This window comes from Acromyrmex echinatior, chromosome 1 (genome assembly GCF_024713525.1).
Source record: "Acromyrmex echinatior isolate Ae372 chromosome 1, ASM2471352v2, whole genome shotgun sequence".
Taxonomy (NCBI): domain Eukaryota; kingdom Metazoa; phylum Arthropoda; class Insecta; order Hymenoptera; family Formicidae; genus Acromyrmex; species Acromyrmex echinatior.
In genome coordinates this window covers 7,622,539-7,647,451 of record NC_141852.1, presented here as the reverse complement: position 1 = coordinate 7,647,451, position 24,913 = coordinate 7,622,539, and the positions used below count along the sequence as shown (strand labels likewise).

The 24,913-nt window shown below is 31.5% G+C and overlaps 3 protein-coding genes across 4 annotated transcripts; 2 read left to right on the top strand and 1 right to left on the bottom strand.

The window, feature by feature from the left end:
* Nucleotides 1-482: 482 nt before the first annotated feature.
* Nucleotides 483-5,386, top strand: LOC105151174 (Heat shock protein 60A). The gene is made up of 5 exons (XM_011064726.2): nucleotides 483-686; nucleotides 1,465-1,876; nucleotides 2,833-3,419; nucleotides 3,881-4,184; nucleotides 4,275-5,386. The coding sequence occupies exons 2-5, from the start codon at nucleotides 1,465-1,467 to the stop codon at nucleotides 4,673-4,675; spliced, it is 1,704 nt and encodes a 567-aa protein (XP_011063028.1). The 5' UTR covers nucleotides 483-686; the 3' UTR covers nucleotides 4,676-5,386.
* A 74-nt stretch (nucleotides 5,387-5,460) lies between these two features.
* On the bottom strand, nucleotides 5,461-10,751 carry Dbp80 (putative ATP-dependent RNA helicase Dbp80). 2 transcript variants are annotated; one of them, XM_011064729.2, is made up of 8 exons: nucleotides 10,462-10,751; nucleotides 9,951-10,189; nucleotides 9,409-9,501; nucleotides 9,099-9,316; nucleotides 8,837-9,014; nucleotides 8,519-8,756; nucleotides 8,284-8,446; nucleotides 5,461-6,540 (listed from the first exon to the last, which is right to left on the bottom strand). In XM_011064729.2, the coding sequence occupies exons 1-8, from the start codon at nucleotides 10,474-10,476 to the stop codon at nucleotides 6,287-6,289; spliced, it is 1,398 nt and encodes a 465-aa protein (XP_011063031.1). In that variant the 5' UTR covers nucleotides 10,477-10,751; the 3' UTR covers nucleotides 5,461-6,286. The 2 variants fall into 2 exon arrangements, with proteins under 2 accessions (XP_011063031.1, XP_011063029.1); XM_011064727.2 differs by having other exon boundaries at nucleotides 10,497-10,751.
* A 1,158-nt stretch (nucleotides 10,752-11,909) lies between these two features.
* On the top strand, nucleotides 11,910-24,789 carry LOC105151176 (uncharacterized). The gene is made up of 11 exons (XM_011064730.2): nucleotides 11,910-12,197; nucleotides 12,469-12,568; nucleotides 16,140-16,717; nucleotides 16,874-17,733; nucleotides 18,779-18,939; nucleotides 19,014-19,187; nucleotides 19,263-19,559; nucleotides 19,629-19,788; nucleotides 21,301-21,428; nucleotides 22,229-22,837; nucleotides 24,115-24,789. Exons 1-11 carry the CDS (start codon nucleotides 12,187-12,189, stop codon nucleotides 24,289-24,291), a joined length of 3,255 nt encoding a protein of 1,084 aa, XP_011063032.2. The 5' UTR covers nucleotides 11,910-12,186; the 3' UTR covers nucleotides 24,292-24,789.
* The last annotated feature ends 124 nt before the right edge of the window (nucleotides 24,790-24,913 follow it).

Genomic DNA, 24,913 nt, shown 5'->3' with positions numbered 1-24,913 from the left:
GCTTACTGTAGAATGATTCTACGTGTACTTGTGGTATATTATAATGAAATTCTTTATTGCATTCTGAACGAACTTGGTCGAAATTGTAACTTGGTAATCATCTCCACATATATCTATGCAAAGATGGCATAATGGAAGAAGGAAAAAAAGGTGATCGTCAACGGTCGGCCGATTGCATCATTTGCATTATGCGGAATTGCTCGGAGTCGCCGTATTTTCTAGAACATGCGCACGTGACAACTTTACGGCTTACGCGGCACTTTGGGCCGGTAATCACCAACTCCGATTAATTTTATTGGTCGATTAAGTGTCAACCGTGATTGGTCAATTCTACTAGACAGCAAATACAATTGGTCAGTTCCAATGTAACGATCGATCGATTAAGTCCTTTGCAGCGGAAGAATTGTTGTTTGTACGAGAATCGAGGGTAATCGTATACGATGTGATACGCTACTGATAGTCACCGTCGCGCATGCGTGAAAAATCCCTCCTCCCCTCCCGCCCGATCACTACATCCATGTGATATCGCACGTTCTTCGTCTTCTCATCCTGCGCTCATTCCACTCGTCTTTTATCAGCGAAGACAACGTTTGCGGTTCGATCACGCCATTATCGATTTTCGGCACCCTCAGCTTCCAACACCGATCATCGATCGTTCATCAAAGAATTTCTCCTAAGGATCAAAGGTGAAGCGATTGAGCCGCGAATTCGTGCCACGTGCTTCTCCGGGAAATTCGAGAAACTTCGCCGGGACGAATTTTTAGCCGGTCGGGTATATCATTCGCCCTCGATCTCTTCGCGATCATTCGGTGGAATATTACTTATTCTTTTCTTCACAACCAATTTGAGCGAGAGAAAGTATGCGTTTAATCGAACGATTTTTAGTCAGATTCCGCGATAATTTCTGTTAAACGTTAACCTTTGATCGCCACGCCATGCGGGACGTTTACATAACCGTGTTTTCGGAGTAAAGTAATTCTCACTATCGAGGAGTATTGACTTCGGTTATTCATGATAAATCGCTCTTCATGCAACTTCTTTAGTGTTCAACGAAATTTGTTTCGTTAAATTGCGAAATATTTGCATCTACAAGTAATGCAGAGAAATTTGATGAAAGAGCTAAATTTAGAATTTTTAATATTTTTTATTTTTGCATTTTATTATCATTCATAAAACGCAGCGTTGGGTGTGCATGCCATTAATTATGTTAACCTAATAATTGTTAGAGAGGTCTGTTCTTGTATTTATATTGCATAAAAAAGTATATATAAAACACACACACATATATATGTTTTCGAATATATTTTTTTTGTTTGAAATAATGGCAGATAGGGAATCTGTGAGAACCCAATGTGTTTAATGATGAATCAATGTTATTAATGATTGCATCAGAAATTAGGATTAAGCATATTAGTGAAAAATAAATTATCCTTAACTGACATACATTATGTATTTTTTTTACAGATGCATAGATTACCTACTGTATTGAGAGGAGCTGCTCTGCGCCAGTTGCAGGCACGTACTTATGCCAAAGATGTACGTTTTGGGGCTGAAGTTCGTGCCTTGATGTTGCAAGGTGTAGATATTTTAGCAGATGCCGTTGCTGTAACGATGGGTCCTAAAGGACGTAACGTTATTCTGGAGCAGAGTTGGGGAAGCCCAAAAATCACAAAGGATGGCGTGACTGTGGCAAAGGGCATTGAACTAAAAGACAAGTTTCAAAATATCGGAGCTAAGTTGGTACAGGATGTAGCTAATAATACTAATGAGGAAGCTGGAGATGGTACCACTACTGCAACCATATTAGCTAGAGCAATAGCCAAAGAAGGATTTGAAAAAATCAGTAAAGGTGCCAATCCCGTAGAAATCAGACGAGGTAAGTGTATCAATTTATACAATAAACAGTTCATTTTTATATTTTTTTCTTACTTCAAATGACATGATTTTATAATTATTAATTTAAATTAGTTAGATAATCATCAATTACACCGACATGATACTATTAAAAGTGGTCAGTCGCATGGGAGTTCACGTGACTTCTAAAATTTAAGTGATTAATGTCCAATTTCTTCATCTCTAGACAATTTTATTCAAGAGATATTTTCTAGAATACAATGGAGATATCTCCTATAGATATGGAGATATCTCCATATAGAGATAAGTATATTAATACTAGTTATGGATAATAATAATAATTATCCGTAACTTATCTGGAAGTGAGAAAATTGGACATAAGAGTAAGAAACTGATATATTAATTTATAATTTATTGGATTCATAGACATATATATATATATATGTATATATGATTTATATCAATTGTCAATAATGGAATTGTTCTTTAATTATCCTGAGATCCCATTGATTGTCACGAAAATTTGCCCAGGACAGGCCATCTTTAATAGTATTTCGTTGATGTCAATTATCAAAAGCGAACTAACTTAAACTGGTGACACAATATGTTTGTTTTCTTGCTGGATTGCTAGTTTGATTAAAATCTTGCCACTGTATTGGCGGTGGTGCTGATAGTGAACATCGTAGTCAATTAGATGACAATCTAATCCTATAATATTACTTGATTAGTTAATAAGTTTCTGTCAAAAACAATTTTTCCTCTTTTCTGGGAAACTTTATTTTTTATACTTAATCTTTTTCACTTTTTAAATAAATATATATATATATATATATCTTGGAGGGTTTAGGAAATGTTGAACTTTGATCTAAGCTTCAAGATAAATCAAGGAACAATCTATATACATTACTATAATATTTTTATGAAATATGAAAATATGAATTTTTGTGAGATAACATTAAACAATTTACGATTTTGTAGGTGTAATGTTAGCAGTAGACAAAGTCAAAGATGAATTGAAAACTCTGAGCAAACCTGTCACGACACCCGAAGAAATCGCCCAAGTGGCAACAATATCCGCTAACGGCGACAAAGCCGTCGGCGACTTGATCTCGGACGCTATGAAGAAGGTCGGGAAGGAAGGTGTGATCACTGTGAAAGATGGCAAAACGCTCATCGACGAACTTGAGGTCATAGAGGGGCTGAAGTTCGACAGAGGTTACATTTCTCCATACTTCATCAACTCCAGTAAAGGAGCCAAAGTCGAGTTCCAAGACGCGCTCCTTCTCTTTAGCGAGAAAAAGATCTCTTCCGTTCAAACTATCATACCCGCTTTGGAATTGGCAAATTCACAACGTAAACCTCTTGTCATAATCGCCGAGGATGTGGATGGGGAAGCTTTATCGACTCTCGTTGTTAATCGTTTGAAAATTGGGCTACAAGTGGCTGCGGTTAAAGCTCCCGGTTTTGGTGACAATAGGAAGGCCACTCTTCAAGATATGGCAATATCCACCGGTGGCATTGTATTCGGTGATGACGCCAATCTCATCAAATTAGAAGATGTCCAGGTATCTATCCAATCTAATCATCCAATAGTAGCTTGATTGAATAGTATGAATGAATAGTATCATTTTATTGTTTTCAAAAAGGATTACTTATTTATTTTATACTTCTTCATAACTTCAACTCTCCATTAAACTTTTTATAAATTTAGGCATATGAGATAAAAGTTGGGATTTGAATTTGAGACTTGCTAACTTGTTGAGTTTCGTTCTCATACGGAATCACATTACTCCAGTTAAAATTGATTTCACAAGTAACTTTGACCTTATTTAGATTTAGAACTTGTGTAATTTCTAATTTCTTAATAATGGAATAATATCTTTTCTACTTAAATAATAGAGTTAAGTAATGGCAGGACTGGGAATCAAACCCGAACTTATTAGTTTATAGGCAACTATTCTACTACTAAGTTATCTAGCGCATTCATCAGTCACACTTTAACGAATGTAATACTTTTTTTCTCTAGCTAAGCGACTTGGGCCAGGTGGGAGAAGTCATCATTACAAAAGACGATACTCTCATCTTAAAAGGCAAGGGAAAAAAATCTGATATCGATAGAAGAGCCGATCAAATCAGGGATCAAATTGAAAACACCACATCCGATTATGAAAAAGAGAAGTTGCAGGAACGTCTAGCGAGGTTAGCGTCAGGCGTCGCCGTCTTGAGAGTTGGTGGAAGCAGTGAAGTGGAAGTTAACGAAAAGAAAGACCGTGTACATGATGCGCTCAACGCCACTCGCGCCGCTGTCGAAGAAGGAATCGTTCCTGGAGGTGAAGTTTTATTTTCATCAGCTTGTTTTCGCGTAGCTCACATACTTAAATATATATTAAATTGTTAAATATAACATTAATTTTTTACAGGTGGCACCGCATTGTTGAGATGCATACCAATATTACAACAGCTTAAGGCTGTGAACGGCGATCAAGAAACTGGAATCAAGATCGTGGCGAATGCTTTGCGTATGCCATGCTTGCAGATCGCGCAGAACGCCGGCGTTGATGCCAGCGTGGTAGTAGCCAAAGTAAGTGAGGGCAAGCTCGGTTACGATGCCCTTAATAACGAGTACGTCGACATGATCGAAAAGGGCATCATCGATCCCACGAAAGTCGTACGAACAGCACTTACGGACGCTGCTGGTGTGGCATCGTTGTTGACAACGGCAGAAGCGGTCGTCACCGAGATACCCAAGGAGGAACCCCAACCACCGATGGGCGGTATGGGTGGTATGGGTGGAATGGGCGGTATGGGCGGCATGATGTAAAAAGTGCAACACAAAGACTGAGATAAAGACACAGCCCATGAGTTACACTCTTGTTTGTAATGAAACGCGATTGTACTATGCTATATTGTTTAAAAAATTTTAAACATAGATTCTGTTCAAACAGAATAAAATAGATATCCGTACTATCTCGTACAATTTGTACTTCGAAACATTACAGGCGATAAAATATCACTCGCGTAGTATGAAGCTATTTTTATGAAACGCCGTTTCCACTTTTTTTTTGTTTTACGAATCTGTAATGTTATGAATCTATACGGAGATCACTCGATTTATTTCGTTTAATTTGTGCGATGCATAAATAAATGCGATGCGTAAATATTTCAAATACAAATGCATTTAATAATGTAAAAAATTCACTACATGAGACGAACTTGTTAACGTGTTTATACAGAATGTAGAATTACGATGAATTGACAAATTCAACCAATTTATAACAATAACAATTCTTGAATTCTATTCATCGTTGTATTCCCAATATTCCAGGTTTACATTGTTTCATAAATATAGTTATAAAAATGAGTAGTTTATTCAACATTTTATACAATTTCCTAGTTATAATATTCATTAAAGATGCAAATGTAAAAATGAATGTGCGCGTATTAATTGTGGAAGGTTAATTATTTAGGCTTTGATGATTTTGCAATTGTTAAATTTATTTTCGGTCTGAATAAATGTGTGTTAAAATTATAATTTACCTCTCCTTTCCATACTTAACATTGTTAGATAGATTGTGGTAAGTAAAAGTAAATGATTAATAAGATTGATAAGGATAGAGCGAAAATTTTTATTAGAATAGATATAAATATATGGTATTACATTATATTGTGTTTGTCATTTTTAAACAATTATTCAAACTAATATAAATATGCCGAAATAATATTTAATCACAATATAAGGAATTTGCTACTACATTACCATCTTATTCGAGGCCTATTCCACCGTGATCATCTTAAATATCTATTTATTGACATTTATATTTTCAGAATACGTTCGTAGAGCTTAAAACTGCTATTTTCTGAAATTATAAACATTTAAGAAGATATTCAGGCTGATCAAATTATATCTCGCGCGATTACTTAAAGAGACAAACGTAATAAAAAAATATTCTTATATTATGCTTTTCTGTTGGTTCCCTATTATATTACATATATGAAATATCCCTGTTTAAATTTTTATAATAACATAACCCTGTTGCATGAATTGTTTTACTCGATGTACTTGACTGAATCGAGTTTTGATTATAAATAAAATTATACAGTCGGAAAAAAATATTCCGCAAGTTTTTCTTTAACAAACGAAGTTTAAAGTGAGACAGAATTTTTTAAATTAATTGAATAAACAGCGTATGCGTGCAGTCAATATATGCAACATAAAAATATTTTCAATTTTAAATCTTATTTTGATCCAATGAAATATATCAAACATGGATGCGGAAGAAAAAATAAGACAGTAGACAAGCGGTTTTGTAGTGTACAGTTATATAGTTGGAAAAGAAATATCTCATTTTATATTCAAAATACAAAGAGAAGTCCGCTTTAAAAAATAGTATATTAAAGCCTAGATATATCCATGATAGAAAGCCATATTAACCTAGGCTCCGATTTTCTCGATTTCATCTGCATCTTCTGCATCGAGATAATGGATCTTCTTGCCAAAGTGTTTTTCTATAGTTCGGCACAATTCCATCGCGTGATCCGAGTCGATTAAATTAATGGCGATCCCTGACTTGCCGAATCGTCCCGTTCTTCCGATTCTGTGTAAGTATGTTTCGCAATCGGCTTGCCGATTTTGATCCATTGGCAAATCGAAATTGACTACTATCGTTACCTGTTCTACATCGATGCCTGCCAAAAACATTGTACATTATTATCAACATATTGTTTTATTATACAGATAAAAGTTTATAAACTGTGTGTGTGTGTGTGTGTGTGTGTGTGTGTGTGTGTGTGTGTGTGTGTGTGTGTGTGTGTGTGTGTGTGTGTGTGTGTGTGTGTGTGTGTGTGTGTGTGTGTGTGTGTGTGTGTGTGTGTGTGTGTGTGTGTGGTGATCGATATCTTAACAATATTCGAAATTTTTTCAGGACATCTTCCTAAAATTATCTTCTAAAAATAACACCAGAATTTTTTCTGACTTTTTGAACAATATTAACTCGTATCACTGGGATTTTAAAATTTAATATGATTTTTAAATGGGAACTTTTTCCATTTTTTTTTTTAATATTTCAAAAGATAACATATATTTCATTCGGATTAACGTGAGATTCCTGTTCCTAAATTGTTTCTATGTGTTAAGAGCTTTGACCGAATCAAAAATAAAATTTATCGACTGAATTATTTGCTTTTGCACGAGTCATTTTTTTTTTAATGAAAGCATCCCTCCTAAAAAATTTCTTTGTTTTTTTTTTCATAACTTTGTTGAAACATCTTCAAATTTTATACTGTATAAAACCAATTTCCGTATGTCTTTTTGCTTAGAACAAATTCCGGATGAGTAAAAAATGATTGTTTTTAGCTGAATTATCGCATTTCAAATAGAAAAGATGTTTATAAGAGGAAAGGTAAAAGAAAAAAATTTGTTACAATTTTGTCAGAAAAAATCATAGAGATAATGAAAAACTTTAAGGAGTGTCCCAAAATTGTTAAAATAACGATCATCAAAATTATTAAAATAATGATCACTCTGTATGCGTGTACGTGTCATATATTAAACAATTTTTCCTGTCAATTTTGGGACTATCATATTGTAATGAATTGCATACTGATCATTAAGAGAATAATATATACTATTATTGCTAAAAAAAATGGCTGCCAAAATCAACAAATCATTTTTTCGAAATCATATAAAGATTGATGTTATCGCCATTTTTTAATGGAATTGAATGATTTTTTACGTAACATTTTTACATTCCTCTATTCTGCGCATAAAAATAGAAGATAGAATTATTAAAAATCAATAGTTTTTACAAAATATTTTATATTTTAACATGAAATATAAAATATGTCATAAATTATTGATTTTTTGATTACTATATTTTATCACTTTTAAACATAAAATAATGGAATAATTTGTATAAAATACATAGTTATTTTTCAAAATTAATGTAATTGCATATTACAAATTGCATAATTTTTTTTAAAGCACCTATGTATTTTCTTTAAATCAATTAATTTATTTCATTATTTAGTACATAAATGTATTAAGGTCTGGTTACAAAAAAAAATAATATTTTATGAAATATTTTTTTTCTAAAATGTATCAATGTGTTCAATGCTTCAGAGATATCTCTGAACAGCATCGACTTAGAGAATGTATATGAAACATTTGAGCCTCTAACAATAATTTTTCATTTTATTGCTAAAAATTAAATTTTATTAGAACTCCTGCACATACTTTCTATAAGTAATCATAAGATATATCGGAATTAGCCAATCACAATCAATTGTAAAAAAAATTCAGCTCTGATTTTTCAGCTATTTTTTACGTTTTATGGTTACTATTATGGAAAGTATGTGAGGCAACTCTTATTACGCAACAAATTCAAAATCCATAAAGTATAAAAATAGGTGAAGTCCTTTCTTTGTATTTACCTCTAGCTAAAACATTTGTAGTGATGAGAACTTTCTCGAGTCCTGCTCTAAATCTATCCAGCACAGAAATTCTTTGTTCCACTGTCAAGTCACCAGATAATATTGCAACCGCATGTCCATCTTTTGTCATTTTTCCTGCCAACCAACTAGCTGTTTTCTTCGTCTAAAAATAAGTGATATACTTTATTATAAAGTTCTATAGGATTTAATTAATATTTTATACAACCGATCTTACATGACAAAAAATAATCGCTTGTCCAATAGTAATCACGCCATAAATATTAGTGATAGCTGTGTATTTTTCGTCTACATTTTTGCATCTAATATAGTATTGTTTGATATTATCTAAACTTTCTTCTTCCCTTAACAACCGTATTATTAGCGGATTACTGACTATAATCTCTGCAAAGTTCATTACTTCCGGCTCGTATGTCGCAGAGAAGAACATCATTTGACATGCACGTGGCAGTAATCTATTCATGAAATAAATATAAGTAATATTTTGCACAAAATATAAACATATTCGATCACATAAACATTTCGGAAAAATTACTTGTGAATACGGATACACTGATCTTGATGGCCTTGCGTAGCAATCATAACGTCAGCTTCGTCCAATACAAATACAGATATTTTGCTTAAATCGAAGAATTTGAACTTTTGTCCCCAATCCAATACTTTACCTGGAGTTCCTATAATAATATGTTCACTAATCTTCGAACCACGACTTACTGAAACAGTTAAAGCAATATTAATTCTAGAGAATCATTTATTTTAATAGGCAATTCAAATTGCACGAGAGAATGATATATTACTTTCTTCTCCTCTTACAGCGTACTTTATTTTTATCTCAGGACAGAAGCGCGACATCTTTGCCGCTACTTCGCCGGTTTGGATCGCTAGTTCATAAGTTGGTGACAAACAAAGTACCTGTGGATACTCCTTCGTAACATCTACCCGACTCAACATGGCAAGTACAAACGCAGCTGTCTTACCCGTACCAGACTGAGATTGTGCGATCATATTTTGTGGTCTAAAAAAAATTTCAAGCAAGTTTGAAAGTTGTCTTCCCTTAAGAAAAGTCAAGAATATCAAAAATAAATAATAATTCTAGTAAATACTTACGGATCAGCGAGTAAAGTAGGTAAAGCAGTTTCTTGAATTCTAGAAGGTGCATTGAATCCCAAAGCATAAACCCCTTTTAACAAGGCAGGTTTGCTATATGTAAAATAAGAAATATTTGTAATTTATATACATATATATGTCATCATATTAAATTATGTCACAAATACTAGGCTTTTCAATTGATGACACAAGTCAACATTAGTTTCGTTTTATCTTCATTATTCATTGAATACTATAAAGAATCATGCTCGTGTCAACTTGTGTCGCCAAATAGAAAGTATCCAATAGTAGTAATGATTAAAATCGATGGATCTAAATCATTGCTGTTCAATCTATAAATTTGGGCATCGGTATAATGTATCAGTGTCTATTATCTTTCTTTTTCTTAATGAAGAAAAAGAAGACAATATACATAAGCATAAACTCTAATATATGTTAAGTCAATGCTCAGAATTACAAATACTAGACAGCATTGATTTCAATCAGATCTCCTTGTAATAATTAAAAGTAATTGAAATGAATATATGTATATAATTATTTACAGATGAAGTGCATCAAAGGTTTTGACACTGTATAACGGAGAATTTGGGTCTTGTCTTTGAATCTCTATATCCTTCGTTGTCTCCACTAATCCTTTCCTTATGATCTTTTGTAGGAGCGACTTCTCTGCTGGTGAGATCTGTTCTTCTGACGTATCGTCATCACTCTTGGAATCTCCATCTTTCACAGTTGGAGCAGGGATAGACGTTGAGTTCGGTTTATCCAAGTTCAAACTTGTCACCTATACACGAGATATATAATCAATGTACTTGCTACATCAGTTTGACATGATGGTTCCAACTGAAGCTTACATTATTTTCTTTTTTTCTGGCATAGCGTGTTTCAACAAACGAAAAACAGATCAACCATATAAGTTATAACAGAAAAAAATAAAAACAAAAAAGTTATAAATCTAAGTTATCTAATAGCGAGTCGTGAAACCGTCAACAATAGTGATTCCATGTGATGGATTCATGAAATGGATATCGTAAACATCAAAAGAATCACGCTTACACCGTTGTAGCGCATCCGCAACAATCCCGTTTTACCTTCGACGCCAATTTATCCTGTTCATCGGCGCATTGCCCCCAGTCGACCTTAGTCGAAGCCATGTCCGTTTTAACTACTCGATCAGTATCTACGACAAAGAATCCGCTATCGAACTAGTTCTTAAGATGAACTTCCAAAACTTAAAAATATATCTAATTGAAAATATTCAAGTACAGAAATCCGTTCAGTATTCACATGCGTTAGCTCAAATTAGAGAGAAACCAAAGAAGGGACATGAGGGCCTTTTTCCTATAACCACAAAATGCTTTGCGCGCTACTGCCCTCTCAAGTGGATGTCAATCAACTAGTTTACACCGAGGGAATGTAAAGGCTTAAACACAATAGGCACAGGCAATAGGCACAGACAACAGAGAATAACGAGCTGTCCAATCAGAGCTCTGAAGTTCGATATTATATCACAGAGTTCTGATTGGACAGCTCGTTATTCCCTGTTCCCTGTGCCTATTGTGTTTAAGCCTTAATAAGAACTAACCAACTGTTTGTCATTCGACTGTAACAGGGAAATGCTCGATTGCAGTTGGTTAATTTTTATCACATTCTGACTCGAACTCTCGGTGTAAAATAGGCTAATCACACAACAATGGCATTCAGCAAACTTAACAGTTGTGAGTAAGCGCTCGTTGTTATTGATGTATTCTTTTAGATCATCCAATCAGCATTTTAGATCTGGATATTTACAGCGGAATGGAACAGCGTGACCAATCACAATTCTGCAGTTATTAAGGTTTAAACACAATAGGCACAGGCAATAGTAAATAACGAATTGTTCAATCAGAGCTCTGAGGATTGATTGAGTATCTTCAAATGAGGTGAAAATTACAAAAGTGAGCAAATTCAATTAAGTATTCATAATTTAATTGATTAATACCTAGTAAGGTATTAATCAATTAAATTATGAATACCCTAGTGAATTTTTTTTTCTGCGATTGTGAATGGCTGCGTTCAGCAGAATGTTTATTTTGCAATTGTTGGAAGTTTTCTTTGCGCTGATTGGATTATACTTTTAGATCTAGATGCCGTAATATATCTATATCACATCTATTTTTGTGATACGTTAATAAAATCGTAGCATTAAAACTATCGAAAGTAGACGTGGTTCGTGTCTGTACTATATCTACAAATTACGCAGAATAGAAGCGTGCCTTTGGCCTAGTTTACATCACATTTGATACGTTTATTATAATTAATAACTTTCTATTGAATTATCTTAAGCCAGCGGCACACGATGCTTGTTTTTCTGTAGGATTGCTAGCCAGATTAGAATCTTGCCATCGTATTGGCCGGCACTGACAGCATCGCAGCCAATAGTGGCAAGATTCTAATCCGGTTAGCAATCCAGCAGAAAAATAAGCATTGTGTACCGCAAGCTTTAATTTCGACGCTACACCTAAACATATATACGATATAAATATTTAATTAATCATTTGACGCATATATCAATTTAGTACATCATTCTTTAAATACATTGCTGAAATTGAGATAATTTAATAGAAAGTTACTAGTTAATACGCGTATTAAATGCTCGGTGCAAAAGAGGTCAAAGGAGTCTTCGATTTTGTGATTTGGTCCACCTTGACATCTTGCTACGTCTCGGTTTGAACCCCTTAAAGCTCATTAATGCTCCTTGATTCCGTTCTACTTTACGAATATTGAGAAGCGTAATTTACGATGTCGGAGCAGTAAGTATTTTCATTTCTTGTTCCAGAATATCACATAATTAATTTTGGAATTTTATTTTCGTGTAATTTTCTATTAAAACTGTAACTAGAAAACGATTGCTCCGAATTGTCGCGATCGCGAATTCTCGTTCGAAATAAGCAGGTTAGAATTGCTAACGCTTCTAACAATGACGTAAATTGTTGTCACTTTGGAGACCAGAGATTTTTCTTTTCCGTTAACACTCTTGTAATTACATTTTCTCTCAAAAAAACATTTTGTTGATTCTTTTAGTGATGATACCTTGCTAGATGAAGATCTCGGGGATGAAGAATACGATCTGGGTAATGACGAGGAGGAGGCTCTCCTAGCAGATGACTATGAATTAGAAAGGGTAAGCATATTGTTCCGTTCTTCAGTCGGAAATGAAATTTTACGCTCGATATATTCGGCTCTCTTAATTATGATGGTTTTTGTCTTCTTTATACACGATGATACCTCAATCTAGAAATTATCTTATTTTTTAATCTTTATTTGTGTTGCTTTCGTTAAGTTAATTTATGCCGAAAGTAATTTTTACAAATATTATTATTCATTGTCGCTAACCGAACAAATAATGTTAATCCTCTATAACTATAGATCTTTTTATATTTGGAAAAAAATATGAAACAAATATTGATTTTGAGATATGAATTAACAATTAATTTTTAATTTTTTTAATATTTTATTCTAAAAAATGATTTATGATTTTGAAGTTTTTCATAGTAGAGTACAACACTTGCATATACATATGTAACATAGTTTTACTTATATGTTAAGTATGTGGAAGTCCATAAAACAATTCGCATTTGAAGTTAAAAATTAAGCAAAAATATATATATATATTGTATTTTGAACATTATATTTTAAAAACTTTTACCTCCTAATACTTTATGTCTCTTTTTATCAGAAAAAAATTGGCTAATGAGCTATCCTCATTTTTTGTAAAAAATCCACTGTAAATAGACTTTTAGGTAACAATATTGCAATGCAGCATAATGCATCAATAAAATATTATATTCAATTATAATAAAAATATGAAATAAAACTTAAAAAATATAAATATGATAAATATAAATATGATGATATAATTTCAAAATTATATTGCGTTATAGAGGATTAAAAAATAAACTAACAATGTTTCTGTTTTTCACTGAAAATACTCTGATGTTTCTTATAAGGGATTCCAGTACAGTGTATCCAATACAGAAGTTGACTGATTGTTTACAAAGCCTAAAATTCTTTAATTTTATATAATAATTATATGTCGATACTTATAATTTATATATGTATATTTTATGTAATATTATATCGTTACCTGTCAACATTTTAATGCATTTTATGCATAAGTTAAAGAATTGAGATTGCAATACAGATGTCATATGTGAATATCAATTATATTGACATCCGTTGATTGTACTAGGAAAAAAAACTTGATTCTTTCTCATGTATTTTTCTATCGTATACGATAAATCCAAAACTTTAAAATGCGTAATATATAATATTAATTGTTATACATATCTAGTTTAACATATGTAAAAGTACTCATGTATGCCATATATATACAATATCTGTTGTGCTAAATATTTTTTCAATAATTATAAATAGATATTTTCCGTTTGGAAATACCTATTTTACACGCGAATATATTTGTATTTATTACTCTGTATATATTTGTATTTATTTCCCTTAACGCGGATATATAACTAAGTTTGATATTTTATTGTTTAATATTTCAATATATACAAGGCATCTTTTTTATCTAGATATAAATACTTGTGAAAATTGTCACTACAGTTACGCGAAAAATATATGCTTGATGTAAGCACGTAATTTGTATCAATGAATAGCTAAAAAGTCATGTGGGTAGAAAAAATACAAATAGCTGCTGATAAATTGTTATTAGATAAATTGATATTAGATGTTATAAAACTAATAAATTACATTGGTTTATTATACATATATGAAAAATGTTTTTCGTATACATAATAGCTTGAGATATTTATGTTTATTTTAAAATATTTCTGATACAATGCAAATTTCTATATATTTTTAACAATTAATGTACTAAAAGATATTAATCTAATAATATCAATGCTATATGTATTTATTTTACCTGTTGTGCGATTGTAACTTTTATAAATTGTGAACATTAAGCGATATCGACAAATTGAACAGAAAACGTCAGCAATGTTCGTAATTTCATTCAAACGACAATTGATTTATGATATAATACAATTATATAATACAATTTACATAATATCTTATGTGTGTTAATTGCTAATGTAAATTTCTATGATTATTCTCTTTATTCCTTAAAAGAGTTTGTTACCTTGAATGGTTTAATGTGAAATACTAAATATAAATTATATAGCTGCATTATATAAAAAGCCTTGTATAAAAAACAAAATATTATTTAGTTTTTCATTTAGCCAGAGCATTAATATTTTATAATAAACAATTTTCTTTGGGAATAAACTTTTATTTCATTTTAAAATTCAAAAATTAATAAAAGAAATACTTGTATCTAAATAAATTACATACATGTATTGTATAAAGACATTTTATGATGTGAATTTTTACATTAAGCCATTCCAATAGTATAATCTTATCAACTTTGTCTTGATTTCCTGTAACATGGTGATTGTTTAAAAATTATTACCTACAATTTCAATACGAATTGTACCGCGATTCTTAATGTTAACCCTTACCGTATAAGGTCGAGTCACTAGTGACCGAGCGATTCCTATTCGTGCAAATTTCTTTGAGTCTTTCGCTAATTATAAATTATTCATTATGCTACATTTTATTATTTTCCAAAATGAAGTTTCAATATTTATTCTAAAAAGTTGAAAGTATGTTAGTAAATTTTTTAGAGATTTTTTTTTAGAGATTTTCTGAATCATTTTGAATAGATGAAAAAAAACGAACGGATTCTAATGACCTATATTTGGACGGATGAGGCACCAAATAGTACCTTGTATTGTAAGGATTAAATATCTTAATTCATCTGATAAAATAGATACTATGAAAAATAATTTAGTCGATGCAATACAATATATTCTGAGCTGATTGAATGTTTTCATATAATGATCAAAGTTATATAATTTCGTATATTAACATTATACGTTATATTTAACGTATATTAATTTAATGTTAGAGTTTATTGAATATAATAAAAATAACTTATATGTATTCGATTATAGCTGATGTAACATATTACATTAGTTTTATAAGAATATGTTTTTAAATAAATACGTTGTGACTCTCACATTATCTCGTTATGCTGAAATTTGGAAAGAATAAACTTTAAAAATTGTGTGCCTAAATTCTACTGTATAACTATGTATGTGAGTATACTGTGTATGTGAGTACACATCAAGAATCAAGGTGAATTATATTATATTGCACTGCTATATACAAATCTTGTCTATGAAGCGTAAACAAAATTCTATTACGTAAAGATTATATTTGATTATTATACAATACGATTTATTACGCATTACATTTTTCTTTTATCGATAATATATCATGCCGCATACATTCATGTTTTTCGCTGCTGTGTACTTGGACTTGCCGCTATCATTGGTCCTTATGAGACTTATGTTTCATTATTATCGTAAGAGCATGCTTCTCCTGAATATGTTAATAGGGTAGTAGGCCAAAGACAAAACCTTTAAGAAAATAGAAGTCGCAAATTACATTTTACATGTGTCGAATTATTATATAAAGACATTACGGAATTCTAACTTGTGCAAATGTATATATTTATAGTATTTATACCAATACGTTTATGTTTCACGAAAAGAGAATGGAGGATATACGCACAACTTTAGATATGTTAATGATATATAGATTATATAACTACATTACATGGTTAAATTTTGTTACATTACAAATATCTGGCAATTTGATTCCCCGAGCAGCAGAATAGCTATAAGGGAGAAGAGGAAACAGATGATGTACTGGACTTAGGAGTCACGGACGCGCTCGACGACTTAGATGCTGAAGACGAAAATATAGAGTTTAGTAGAGGCAATACTGATAAACGTAGCGATAACGGTTTCTATAAAGATGGAGAGCATCCGGAGACACAGTCGTCGTCGTATTATGAGCAAGATGAGAATGCCGAGTATGCGAATGAACACGAGGCGTTGCCTCAGTCCAACAGAAATTTGGAGTCCAATAGCATTAACGTTTCTAATAACATCGGCATGGGCGATCTGCGCGAGAAGTTGCAGAAAAACGTGCAGAAGAGCATGTACATCGGCAACGGGCAAGGAATGGAAGACGACGACTGCGAAGAGGCGAAGGAAAGGCGAAACAGATTTCAAAACGAGCGTACAATGATTTCTCAAAGGATGAACAATGATATTCCGGATACATTAGAGAATATCCTCACATCGGAACCATCCAGAACATCGTTCAGAGGAAGAGGACGGGGTCGTGGAGCAAGAGGAAGTAGAGGAAGATTTAACGTACAAACTGGAAACTTTAATTCAAGGTAACATTTGGTTTTAATAATAAACGGTAATCTTTGTAATCAATGAAAATAATAATTAAGTAAATAAGAAAATGAAAGGAAACAATATTATCTGTGTGCCCTGCTTATGTTTCTCTTTCGTTTAAATGTTTTAAGATAATACTTTTCACTTCGCAGATTTGGTACGGCACGACCGAGTTTTGAAAATCAGCCGTCTGTGTGTAGACCGCCATTAATAGAGACCAGACCATCATGTCTTCTGGGCGTATTAAGTAACATGCAAAATCAACAGATAATATACCAACAAGCTAATCCACAACAATCCTTTCAACAGCCCTTTGGCCTGAATGGCCCGATGCAAGGGCCGCCGGCGCAATTCGCGGAGAACAGGCCGCAGTTCAATCCCGGACAGTTCCAGAGCCCCCTAGGACCACGTCCAAGACTGCCCGAGTACGGACCCAGAGGTCCCTTGACGGTAGGATCTATGCAGGGACCGGGTTACAATTGTCCACCCAATCAGCCACCGTATCATTCATCGATGCAACCACCGTTCTCAAATCCAGTCGGTATCATGCAAGAGAATCGGCCGATACAGAATAATCAAGGACCTTTACTGCAAAGCAATTCGGGCGGAGTCTCACTTCTCGGCAATCCGAACATACTGCCGCCTGGGAATCCGAATATGCTGCCACCGGGAGGAAATCTGCCGATGCCGCCTATGCAGGGATTCCCACGCCAGCAACCCTCCCAAGGCCCACCCATGCAAAATCTGCCATCTGTACCGCAAATGCCTAGTCAGCCGCCCTTCGAAAACAGACTGCCGCCGTTCCAAGAATCACAATTCGAAGGTCGGAGTGTATACGACGCAAGGGCTGGTTATCATCCCGATCAAGTACCCAATAGCCAATTTAATAATACGATGCCACCGGTACCACAACAGTCGGTATCTAATGTATCACACAGTGTGTCTTTGCCTCCAGGCCACAAGATTCTAATCAACCCTCATTTTAGAGGCACTGTTCAACCTGGAAACGACGGTAAGTTCTTTTATTGTACATTAATTATGTATTGCATTTAATTGTGCAATTGATTAGTATTTTTAAATAATGTAAGAAAATTATAGGCTCTGAAATAAATCAATAAATAGAGTGCCTTTAAGAGCTAACACAGAATATTAGTATGTGTACATTAATTTATTTAACAAACAATATATGACAATTAATAATACGTTTTGATCCATGATTCGAGTCCTCTTCAGTACATTATACAATTCAACGCCAATTGAATAATTTTTTCCGTATAATACATATATAACAAAAAATGATTAATATGAAATATTATGTCTTACAATAATTACAATGAATAAGAATTATATACCGCGTTCACGGAAAAAACGACCGTAAAAACGATTCGCGCAGATTGCGATTTATTATCATACACTTGGACTATCCAAGTGTACAACAATAACGCATGTGGCATTGAGTAACGCGTCCAAGTTCCGCAACACGATCACGATCTGCGCGGATCATGGTCCTCTTCATGAACGCGGTATAGTCAAATTTTTGCGATCGAAAATTTAAAAGGTACAAATCTTGTTATTATACGCACATCGCCTCACATATGTTTCGTCCAAATCAGTGCGTCATCAAACTGCCAAGTTTACTATACAATATAATTTTAAATCAATAATAGTAAGAAAGAAATATTCGAAAAAATTTACGTAAGATATCTATTGAACATATTTTTGAGATGCTGCAAATTCGTACGCTGTAAATTTTATTATGAAAGTCAATTGCGTACTGTACAATATCAACTGATCTGATTAAAAGACAGTAAAGGGAGAGAAACCTCGAGTTATAAATAAATTAGAATATTACGGATCTAGATGTTCTGTATTGTTTTGTAAATATTAAAATTGTATTAAAATTATTTTATTAATTGACTAGTTTGCGCAATAATTTCTACGCCTGACTCTTAATACTCGTTTATTTATTTATTTATTTGAATTGTCAGGAATCCATTATTATTCTCTTTTATATAGTATCTTTAATTGTGTTCCTCTTTTATGATAAATGTATTTAGCTCGACTTGCATGGGATTCTAATCAGCAAGTTCAATCGCAAGTTTCTCATAGCGGACAATTTCCACAACCTCTTTCACTATATCAGAATCAAGGGCCCTACCCTCAATCTCAACAAGGTTCATCGCAATATCAACAGAACTATCAACAAAATAAAAGTGACGTAAGTAATTGCGTAACATAACAAAAATTAATAAATCAAACTTAAAATTATTAAATTACATTATTATCATATAGGATCCATATGCATATTTTTCTGACGTGTGGCAAGAAAATAGACCTCAAAGATCTCAAAATATGAGCCCGAGTAAGCATTATCCTTCAGATAATAATTATTCTCGCGAAAGTAGTTACAACGATAGTAAATTTAAATCGGAAAGTCAGTGGGATCAAAGGGACAATTATCAAGAGGTAAATATAATTTTCAAGTGATATTTATGTTATTTTGCCTATTTCTTATATTCATTCGTTTTATCTTGGTATAAGGATCACAGAGGATCTCACCAGAGTTATCGAGAAAGAGATTTACCGCTACGAACAAGAAATGATCATGTACAGAGAAACAGAACACCACCGAATGTGTATCGTGGTGATTCTTATGATCAAAAAACTAGATCGACGAATTTCGCATCTCGTGGAGTAAACAGACCTCCACAAAAGAGGATCTCTGAATCTTCGGATAAAGGACCGCGAGAATTGAGTCCGAAACGCAATAAACCGCCCAACAGAAATCTTCAAGAGGTGCGAAGAGTACATACAGCTGGTGAAACCGTTGTTGATAAGGTAAATTTCTCATTCTACAAGCAATGTCTCTCGAAACAATAAATTCCAAATGCAAAACTATAATCTCAGGACGAAGATAATGATCCAGAAATGCAAGAGTATCGCAAAAAAATGGAGGAACAAAAACGTCTTCGGGAAAAGTTACTACGCGAGAAAGAGAATAGACGTAAAATGGCCGCGATAGAGAAGCAAAATGAAGATACGAAGATCGATTCGAATACTATTGCAGGTAAATTGTATTATTATTTCTATATTATGTAATTATTGTGTATATACTTTACAGCAAGGGAGCACAGTTGTACACTCTTGTGACAGAGTAAAACACAGTATACTTGAACTAACTGAAACTTTTATTTTACCATTAAAGTGAAATAAAATAAGGTCTTGTATACTTATAACCGAATGTAATCTTAATATTTTTTATTGTGGAGTATTACACCCAAAAAAATTAATGAAATATAAAAATTTGGTATAGGTGTTTCATCAAGACAAGATTTTTTATCTTAAAGAGCATTTCTTGTCTTGTATTGATTTTCAAGATAAGAAATTTCGTTTTTCTTATCTTGACCATTTCTTGACATTGAATATTTCTTGTCTTGAATTCAAGAATCTTGAATTTCTTGAAATTTCTTGATTTTTAAGCAGGGCCCTTGTGGTTCTTTGACTATGTCGTAAGAGATAATAAGAAAACATAAGTACAAATTGAATGTCGAGTCGTCTCGTAGTTTACTATGTAAATTCATGTTTAAATTCATGTTTTAAAAGTGTACCTATAACGTCTATTATGCACAAATCTATTAATAAAGATTTAAAATATTTCTCAAATTATCATTTTTAATTATCATGAGGTTACTGTCAAATGTAACTATTTTAGATTATTAGATTCCTGAGATTATTAGATATAATAATTATTATTATAATTACTATATATTTTAATCATTCCTGATTTAATTAATACTATTAATAGAAGTACGCAAATATTTATACATAATATACTTTTGCAAGTAATCTCACAATATTGATTATATATATATATATATTTCTTTATATAAATGTAAAAGTTAATAATATCTGGCACAACAAGGATGTATCGGTGAGTTTAATTTAATTTGGTTAGATCAGGGACTTCACTTTTTCATTAATCGATTTACACTCTGCTCATATGCTATTTTGCTATTTAATGAAAATGTATGAATATACATTTCTATATTATATAACCTGTTATAAATACCAATAAATATAATTGAAAATGTTGAAACCTAACTTATTCAAAACTTTTCAAATCAGAAATAAAATAATAAAATATTATTATAAAATAATAAAGTATTAAAAATAAAAACTGTCACGGAAATTCAAGAAATTTCAAGAAATGACTTATTGTCAAGAAATCTTGGTCTTGATAACAATTTCTTGTCTTGTCTTGAAATCAATTTCCAATTTCTTGTTTTGGTCTGATCTTGATTTAAGACAAAAGCAAGACAAGATTTCTTGAATTTCTTGATCTTGATGAAACACTGTTTGGTACTCGCGAAGTGATATAAAATGATGATAGTCGAGCATAAGTTTTAGATGTGTACGTTTGTGTCAACTTGTGTCATAGTTGGAAAGCATAGAATCGTATAATATGTTACAGAGTGTTGCTTGTGTATGTTGCTGGAAAGCATCTAATATTATATAAGAATATCCCTTTTCTATTTGTTATCGATCACAAATATAACTTAATATAACTGAAATCTTTCAGCAAATGAAAATATTCAGCAAGAAACAAAGTCTGTGTCGACGCTGATGGGACTTGTAAACGACACTGTTAAAATTCGTCCTACTATTACTAAAGGACGCAGTCGTCCTGTCAATACACAAAACACAGAGGTACAACATTAATTACATTATTATGTTACATTCATTAGTATTGATTGATTTTCTAATGCTAAGCAATATGTTAATGAGATGTCGATTATAGAATTGTACAAAGTATATCTTTTTCTCTTGAGTGTACAGATATATATATGCGTATGGTGCGCAAGTTTTGTGTACATGCGTGGATATATGTCTAAAAAAAGATTTTAAAAAGAACAACAAATTCTTATTTTTGCATCAATATAAATTAAATATAGCTAACAAGAATATAAATGATCCTGTGATAGTATAGTACTTTTTGAATTATGCATATATAGATATTTTTATGTACATATGAAAAGTGAACAGGTTGTAACAGACTTAAATTCTATCAGAATTGTATTATTATTGCACATTCAATTATTAATAAAAGAAAATGCATATTTTAAATATTTATTACTAATTATAATTATATGTAAATATTTATTACTAATTATAATGATATTTTTAAATAAAATATCGTGATTCTTTATTGTAAACAATTAAAGATCATTGTACACATATTCCTTATGTTTTAATAAAATGTACTTTTTCAATAAATTTTGTTTCTTTTATTTCCTTCAGATTAGAGTTTAAAAATTTTAAAGTTCAAATTAAATTTTTTAAATTGAAAAAATTTTTTTTTATTTAAGAAATGCATATATATATATATATATATATATATATATATTAAAATTAAAATTATCTTTATATTATTAATATATTTTTTAAATAAAATGATTAAGAGTCATCTTCTGCGTAACATTTTTCTAAAATATGTGTTTTTGTTATAGGCAGCAGACAGACCATCTAATATGCGAATTATCAGAACGATACAAACCAACGATTTATCAGAAACGAGTGGCTCAAAAAATAATTCCGGACAAGTGACCAATCAAGCTATTGATATTGTACAAACGAGACAAGTAGTACAACCATCTGGCATGAGAAGAGTTGTGATACAGAAACCTCTATTAAATTCGCAAAAAGTCGCCACCACGATACAAAAAACTGTCTCCAATCTACAAAAAAATCAGGGATTACAGCAGAAAATATCTAATGTGCAGGTTATACAGACTCAGAAAATTTTGCAGAATCAGAGTAATGCATTACAAAAATCAACGGTTGTCGGTTCAAAAGCATCAATCATTAATCAGAGAGTAATGGGACATAAAGCACCGAGTGGTCTGCAGAAAACCGTGATCAATGATAATGCGAATGTCTACATCCAAAAAGCTACAAGTGCGCAGCAAAATTCTCAGCGAATTGTGCTGCAGAAATCTGCAATACAAGCGAAAAAATTACCTGAAATAAAGACAAACACAGTTAAATTAGAAAACTTGGCCGCGAGCACGTCTGAGGCCCAAATCAGACGTATGTGTCAAGCCATCGGAACTATTGAGGTGACTATATTTACATAAAAAATATTCACTTGGCACATTTACTTGTATTAGTTCCCATTACTTATCATGCATGTTTCATACGCTTCTTTTATTTTTACGAAAAAGGTTTATGTTTAAGTTTATGTTTGTCTCTCAAGATTTACTTCTCTTAAATTTATTTCTAAAGGGCCATGATTTATTTTTATTTATGATTTATATATTTTCTTTATATAGATGTTTCTATATAGAAAACATTTTATTCGATCAAACATTGTAGACATAAAAGAGAGACGAGATATCATTTCATCATAAACAATTTACAAATTTAGACTGTTATTCCAAATATATTATGTTGATCTATTATCCTTTTAGTTTTTAATTTACTATTGTAAATTCCAAAGATATGTATTATAATTACATTTATTCCAAAGAAATATGTATTAGAAATAAGTATTTTATTTTTTATAATACATTAATATTTCTTTATTTTATAAAGCATTTGTTTTATATCGAGTTATTAATATCAAAATATAAATATCAAACTTATTCCGTTAAGTTTCTGACATGATGCAACAATTATATTTTTTTAACAGTTTCATTAGAAAATAGTATAATATCTATATAATATTGGGATATATAAATGTTCCTATGTAATTATTTGGAAAAGAAAATACTTTTATAATATTAATGATATATTTTTTTTTACATATTTTATGTATTACATACACATGATGTTTAATATATTTGATATCAAAATTCTGATTCCAATATATTGAATATATATATATATATATATATATATATATATATAAAAATTATGTAATTATATATATTATATATATTATATTGAAATTATTAATTTTACTATATATAATTTTATATAATTTGTGTGTGTGTATAATTACATTTATATCATTTTCTCAGTATTATTTTCTTCTCCACGTATAAAATGTAATTAAGAAATTTGAAAAATTAACAAAGCATATAAATTTTTTATCGTAATACAGTTAATGTAATGAAAAACATCCACAAATTCTATAAAATAATCATTAAAATCGTACACTTGAACTCTATACATACTGACTCTTCATTCTGTATTTTATTTCGAAAATGTATATAAAAAAAATACAGCTGAAATGTATATAAAACACGTTCAAGATTCATTCAGTTTAAAAACTATATAAAAACTATATTTTTTTTACTTAAGTTTATGCTTATTTTAAATAAACGATATATACTATAATAATAACCAGTAGATAATTTAATAACCAGTATTTTCTCTATTCTTCGTGTTATAGAATATACGCATGGGCGAAGGTAATGCGACCATTGTGTTTAAGACGCAATCTGCCGCTATGGTGTTTCACAAGAAATACCAGCGTAAAATGCTCGATCTATCGCTGATAACTGTTCGTCTCGTGCCGCAAAGCGCACCCGGGAGTAAAGCAGTTACGACTGTCGCGAAGAAATTCTAAAGGGGAAAGAAAGAATCTCGGAATATCTTCAGTATATCTTTAATGTTAATTTGACGTGAACCGCGATCTCCTAGATGTTACTTCTCTCGTTTCAGGATTCATCCAGACTTGTTTAATAGAGATATAAAAAAATATGTATCTATATTTTATATATATGCACACAACACATACACCTTACACACACATACACACACACACATACACACACACACACATATACATATATATATATATATATATATATAAAATGTATATTCCCAAAAATATAATACACAGAAACTTGTAAATTTTACAAAATTTGGTTTTCAATGCAACTGATGTAAATGATAAGTTTTTGAAACATTCAAACTTATATTGAATGCGGTCAAATATTATTTATAAATTTATCTGTATATATACATATGATAAAAAATTGTATATTTCATATAAGATGCGATAATATGTAATGATTTGCATATAAAATAAAGTTATGCACAATAATAAGTCAGTAAAAAAGAAGGTTGTATGTATATAGATTATTATAGTAATAATATAGTAATAACGCAAAAATGAAAAGATTTTCTGATGAAAACATTTTACCAAAATCACTAAGAAGAAATATCGAGAACTAATGTATATAATA

Bases quoted from the DNA above. Each gene is read 5' to 3' on its own strand.
- LOC105151174 (XM_011064726.2), top strand. From the start codon at position 1,465: ATGCATAGATTACCTACTGTATTGAGAGGAGCTGCTCTGCGCCAGTTG. The intron at 1,877-2,832 runs GTAAGTGTATCA...ACGATTTTGTAG, and splicing joins TCCCGTAGAAATCAGACGAG to GTGTAATGTTAGCAGTAGAC. The intron at 4,185-4,274 runs GTGAAGTTTTAT...AATTTTTTACAG, and splicing joins AGAAGGAATCGTTCCTGGAG to GTGGCACCGCATTGTTGAGA.
- Dbp80 (XM_011064727.2), bottom strand. From the start codon at position 10,559: ATGGCTTCGACTAAGGTCGACTGGGGGCAATGCGCCGATGAACAGGAT. The intron at 10,190-10,496 runs GTAAAACGGGAT...TCTCGTGTATAG, and splicing joins AGGATAAATTGGCGTCGAAG to GTGACAAGTTTGAACTTGGA. The intron at 6,541-8,283 runs GTAAATACAAAG...TGTTTTTGGCAG, and splicing joins TACAAATGTTTTAGCTAGAG to GCATCGATGTAGAACAGGTA.
- LOC105151176 (XM_011064730.2), top strand. The intron at 12,569-16,139 runs GTAAGCATATTG...TTCCCCGAGCAG, and splicing joins ATGACTATGAATTAGAAAGG to CAGAATAGCTATAAGGGAGA. The intron at 19,789-21,300 runs GTAAATTGTATT...GAAATCTTTCAG, and splicing joins CGATTCGAATACTATTGCAG to CAAATGAAAATATTCAGCAA.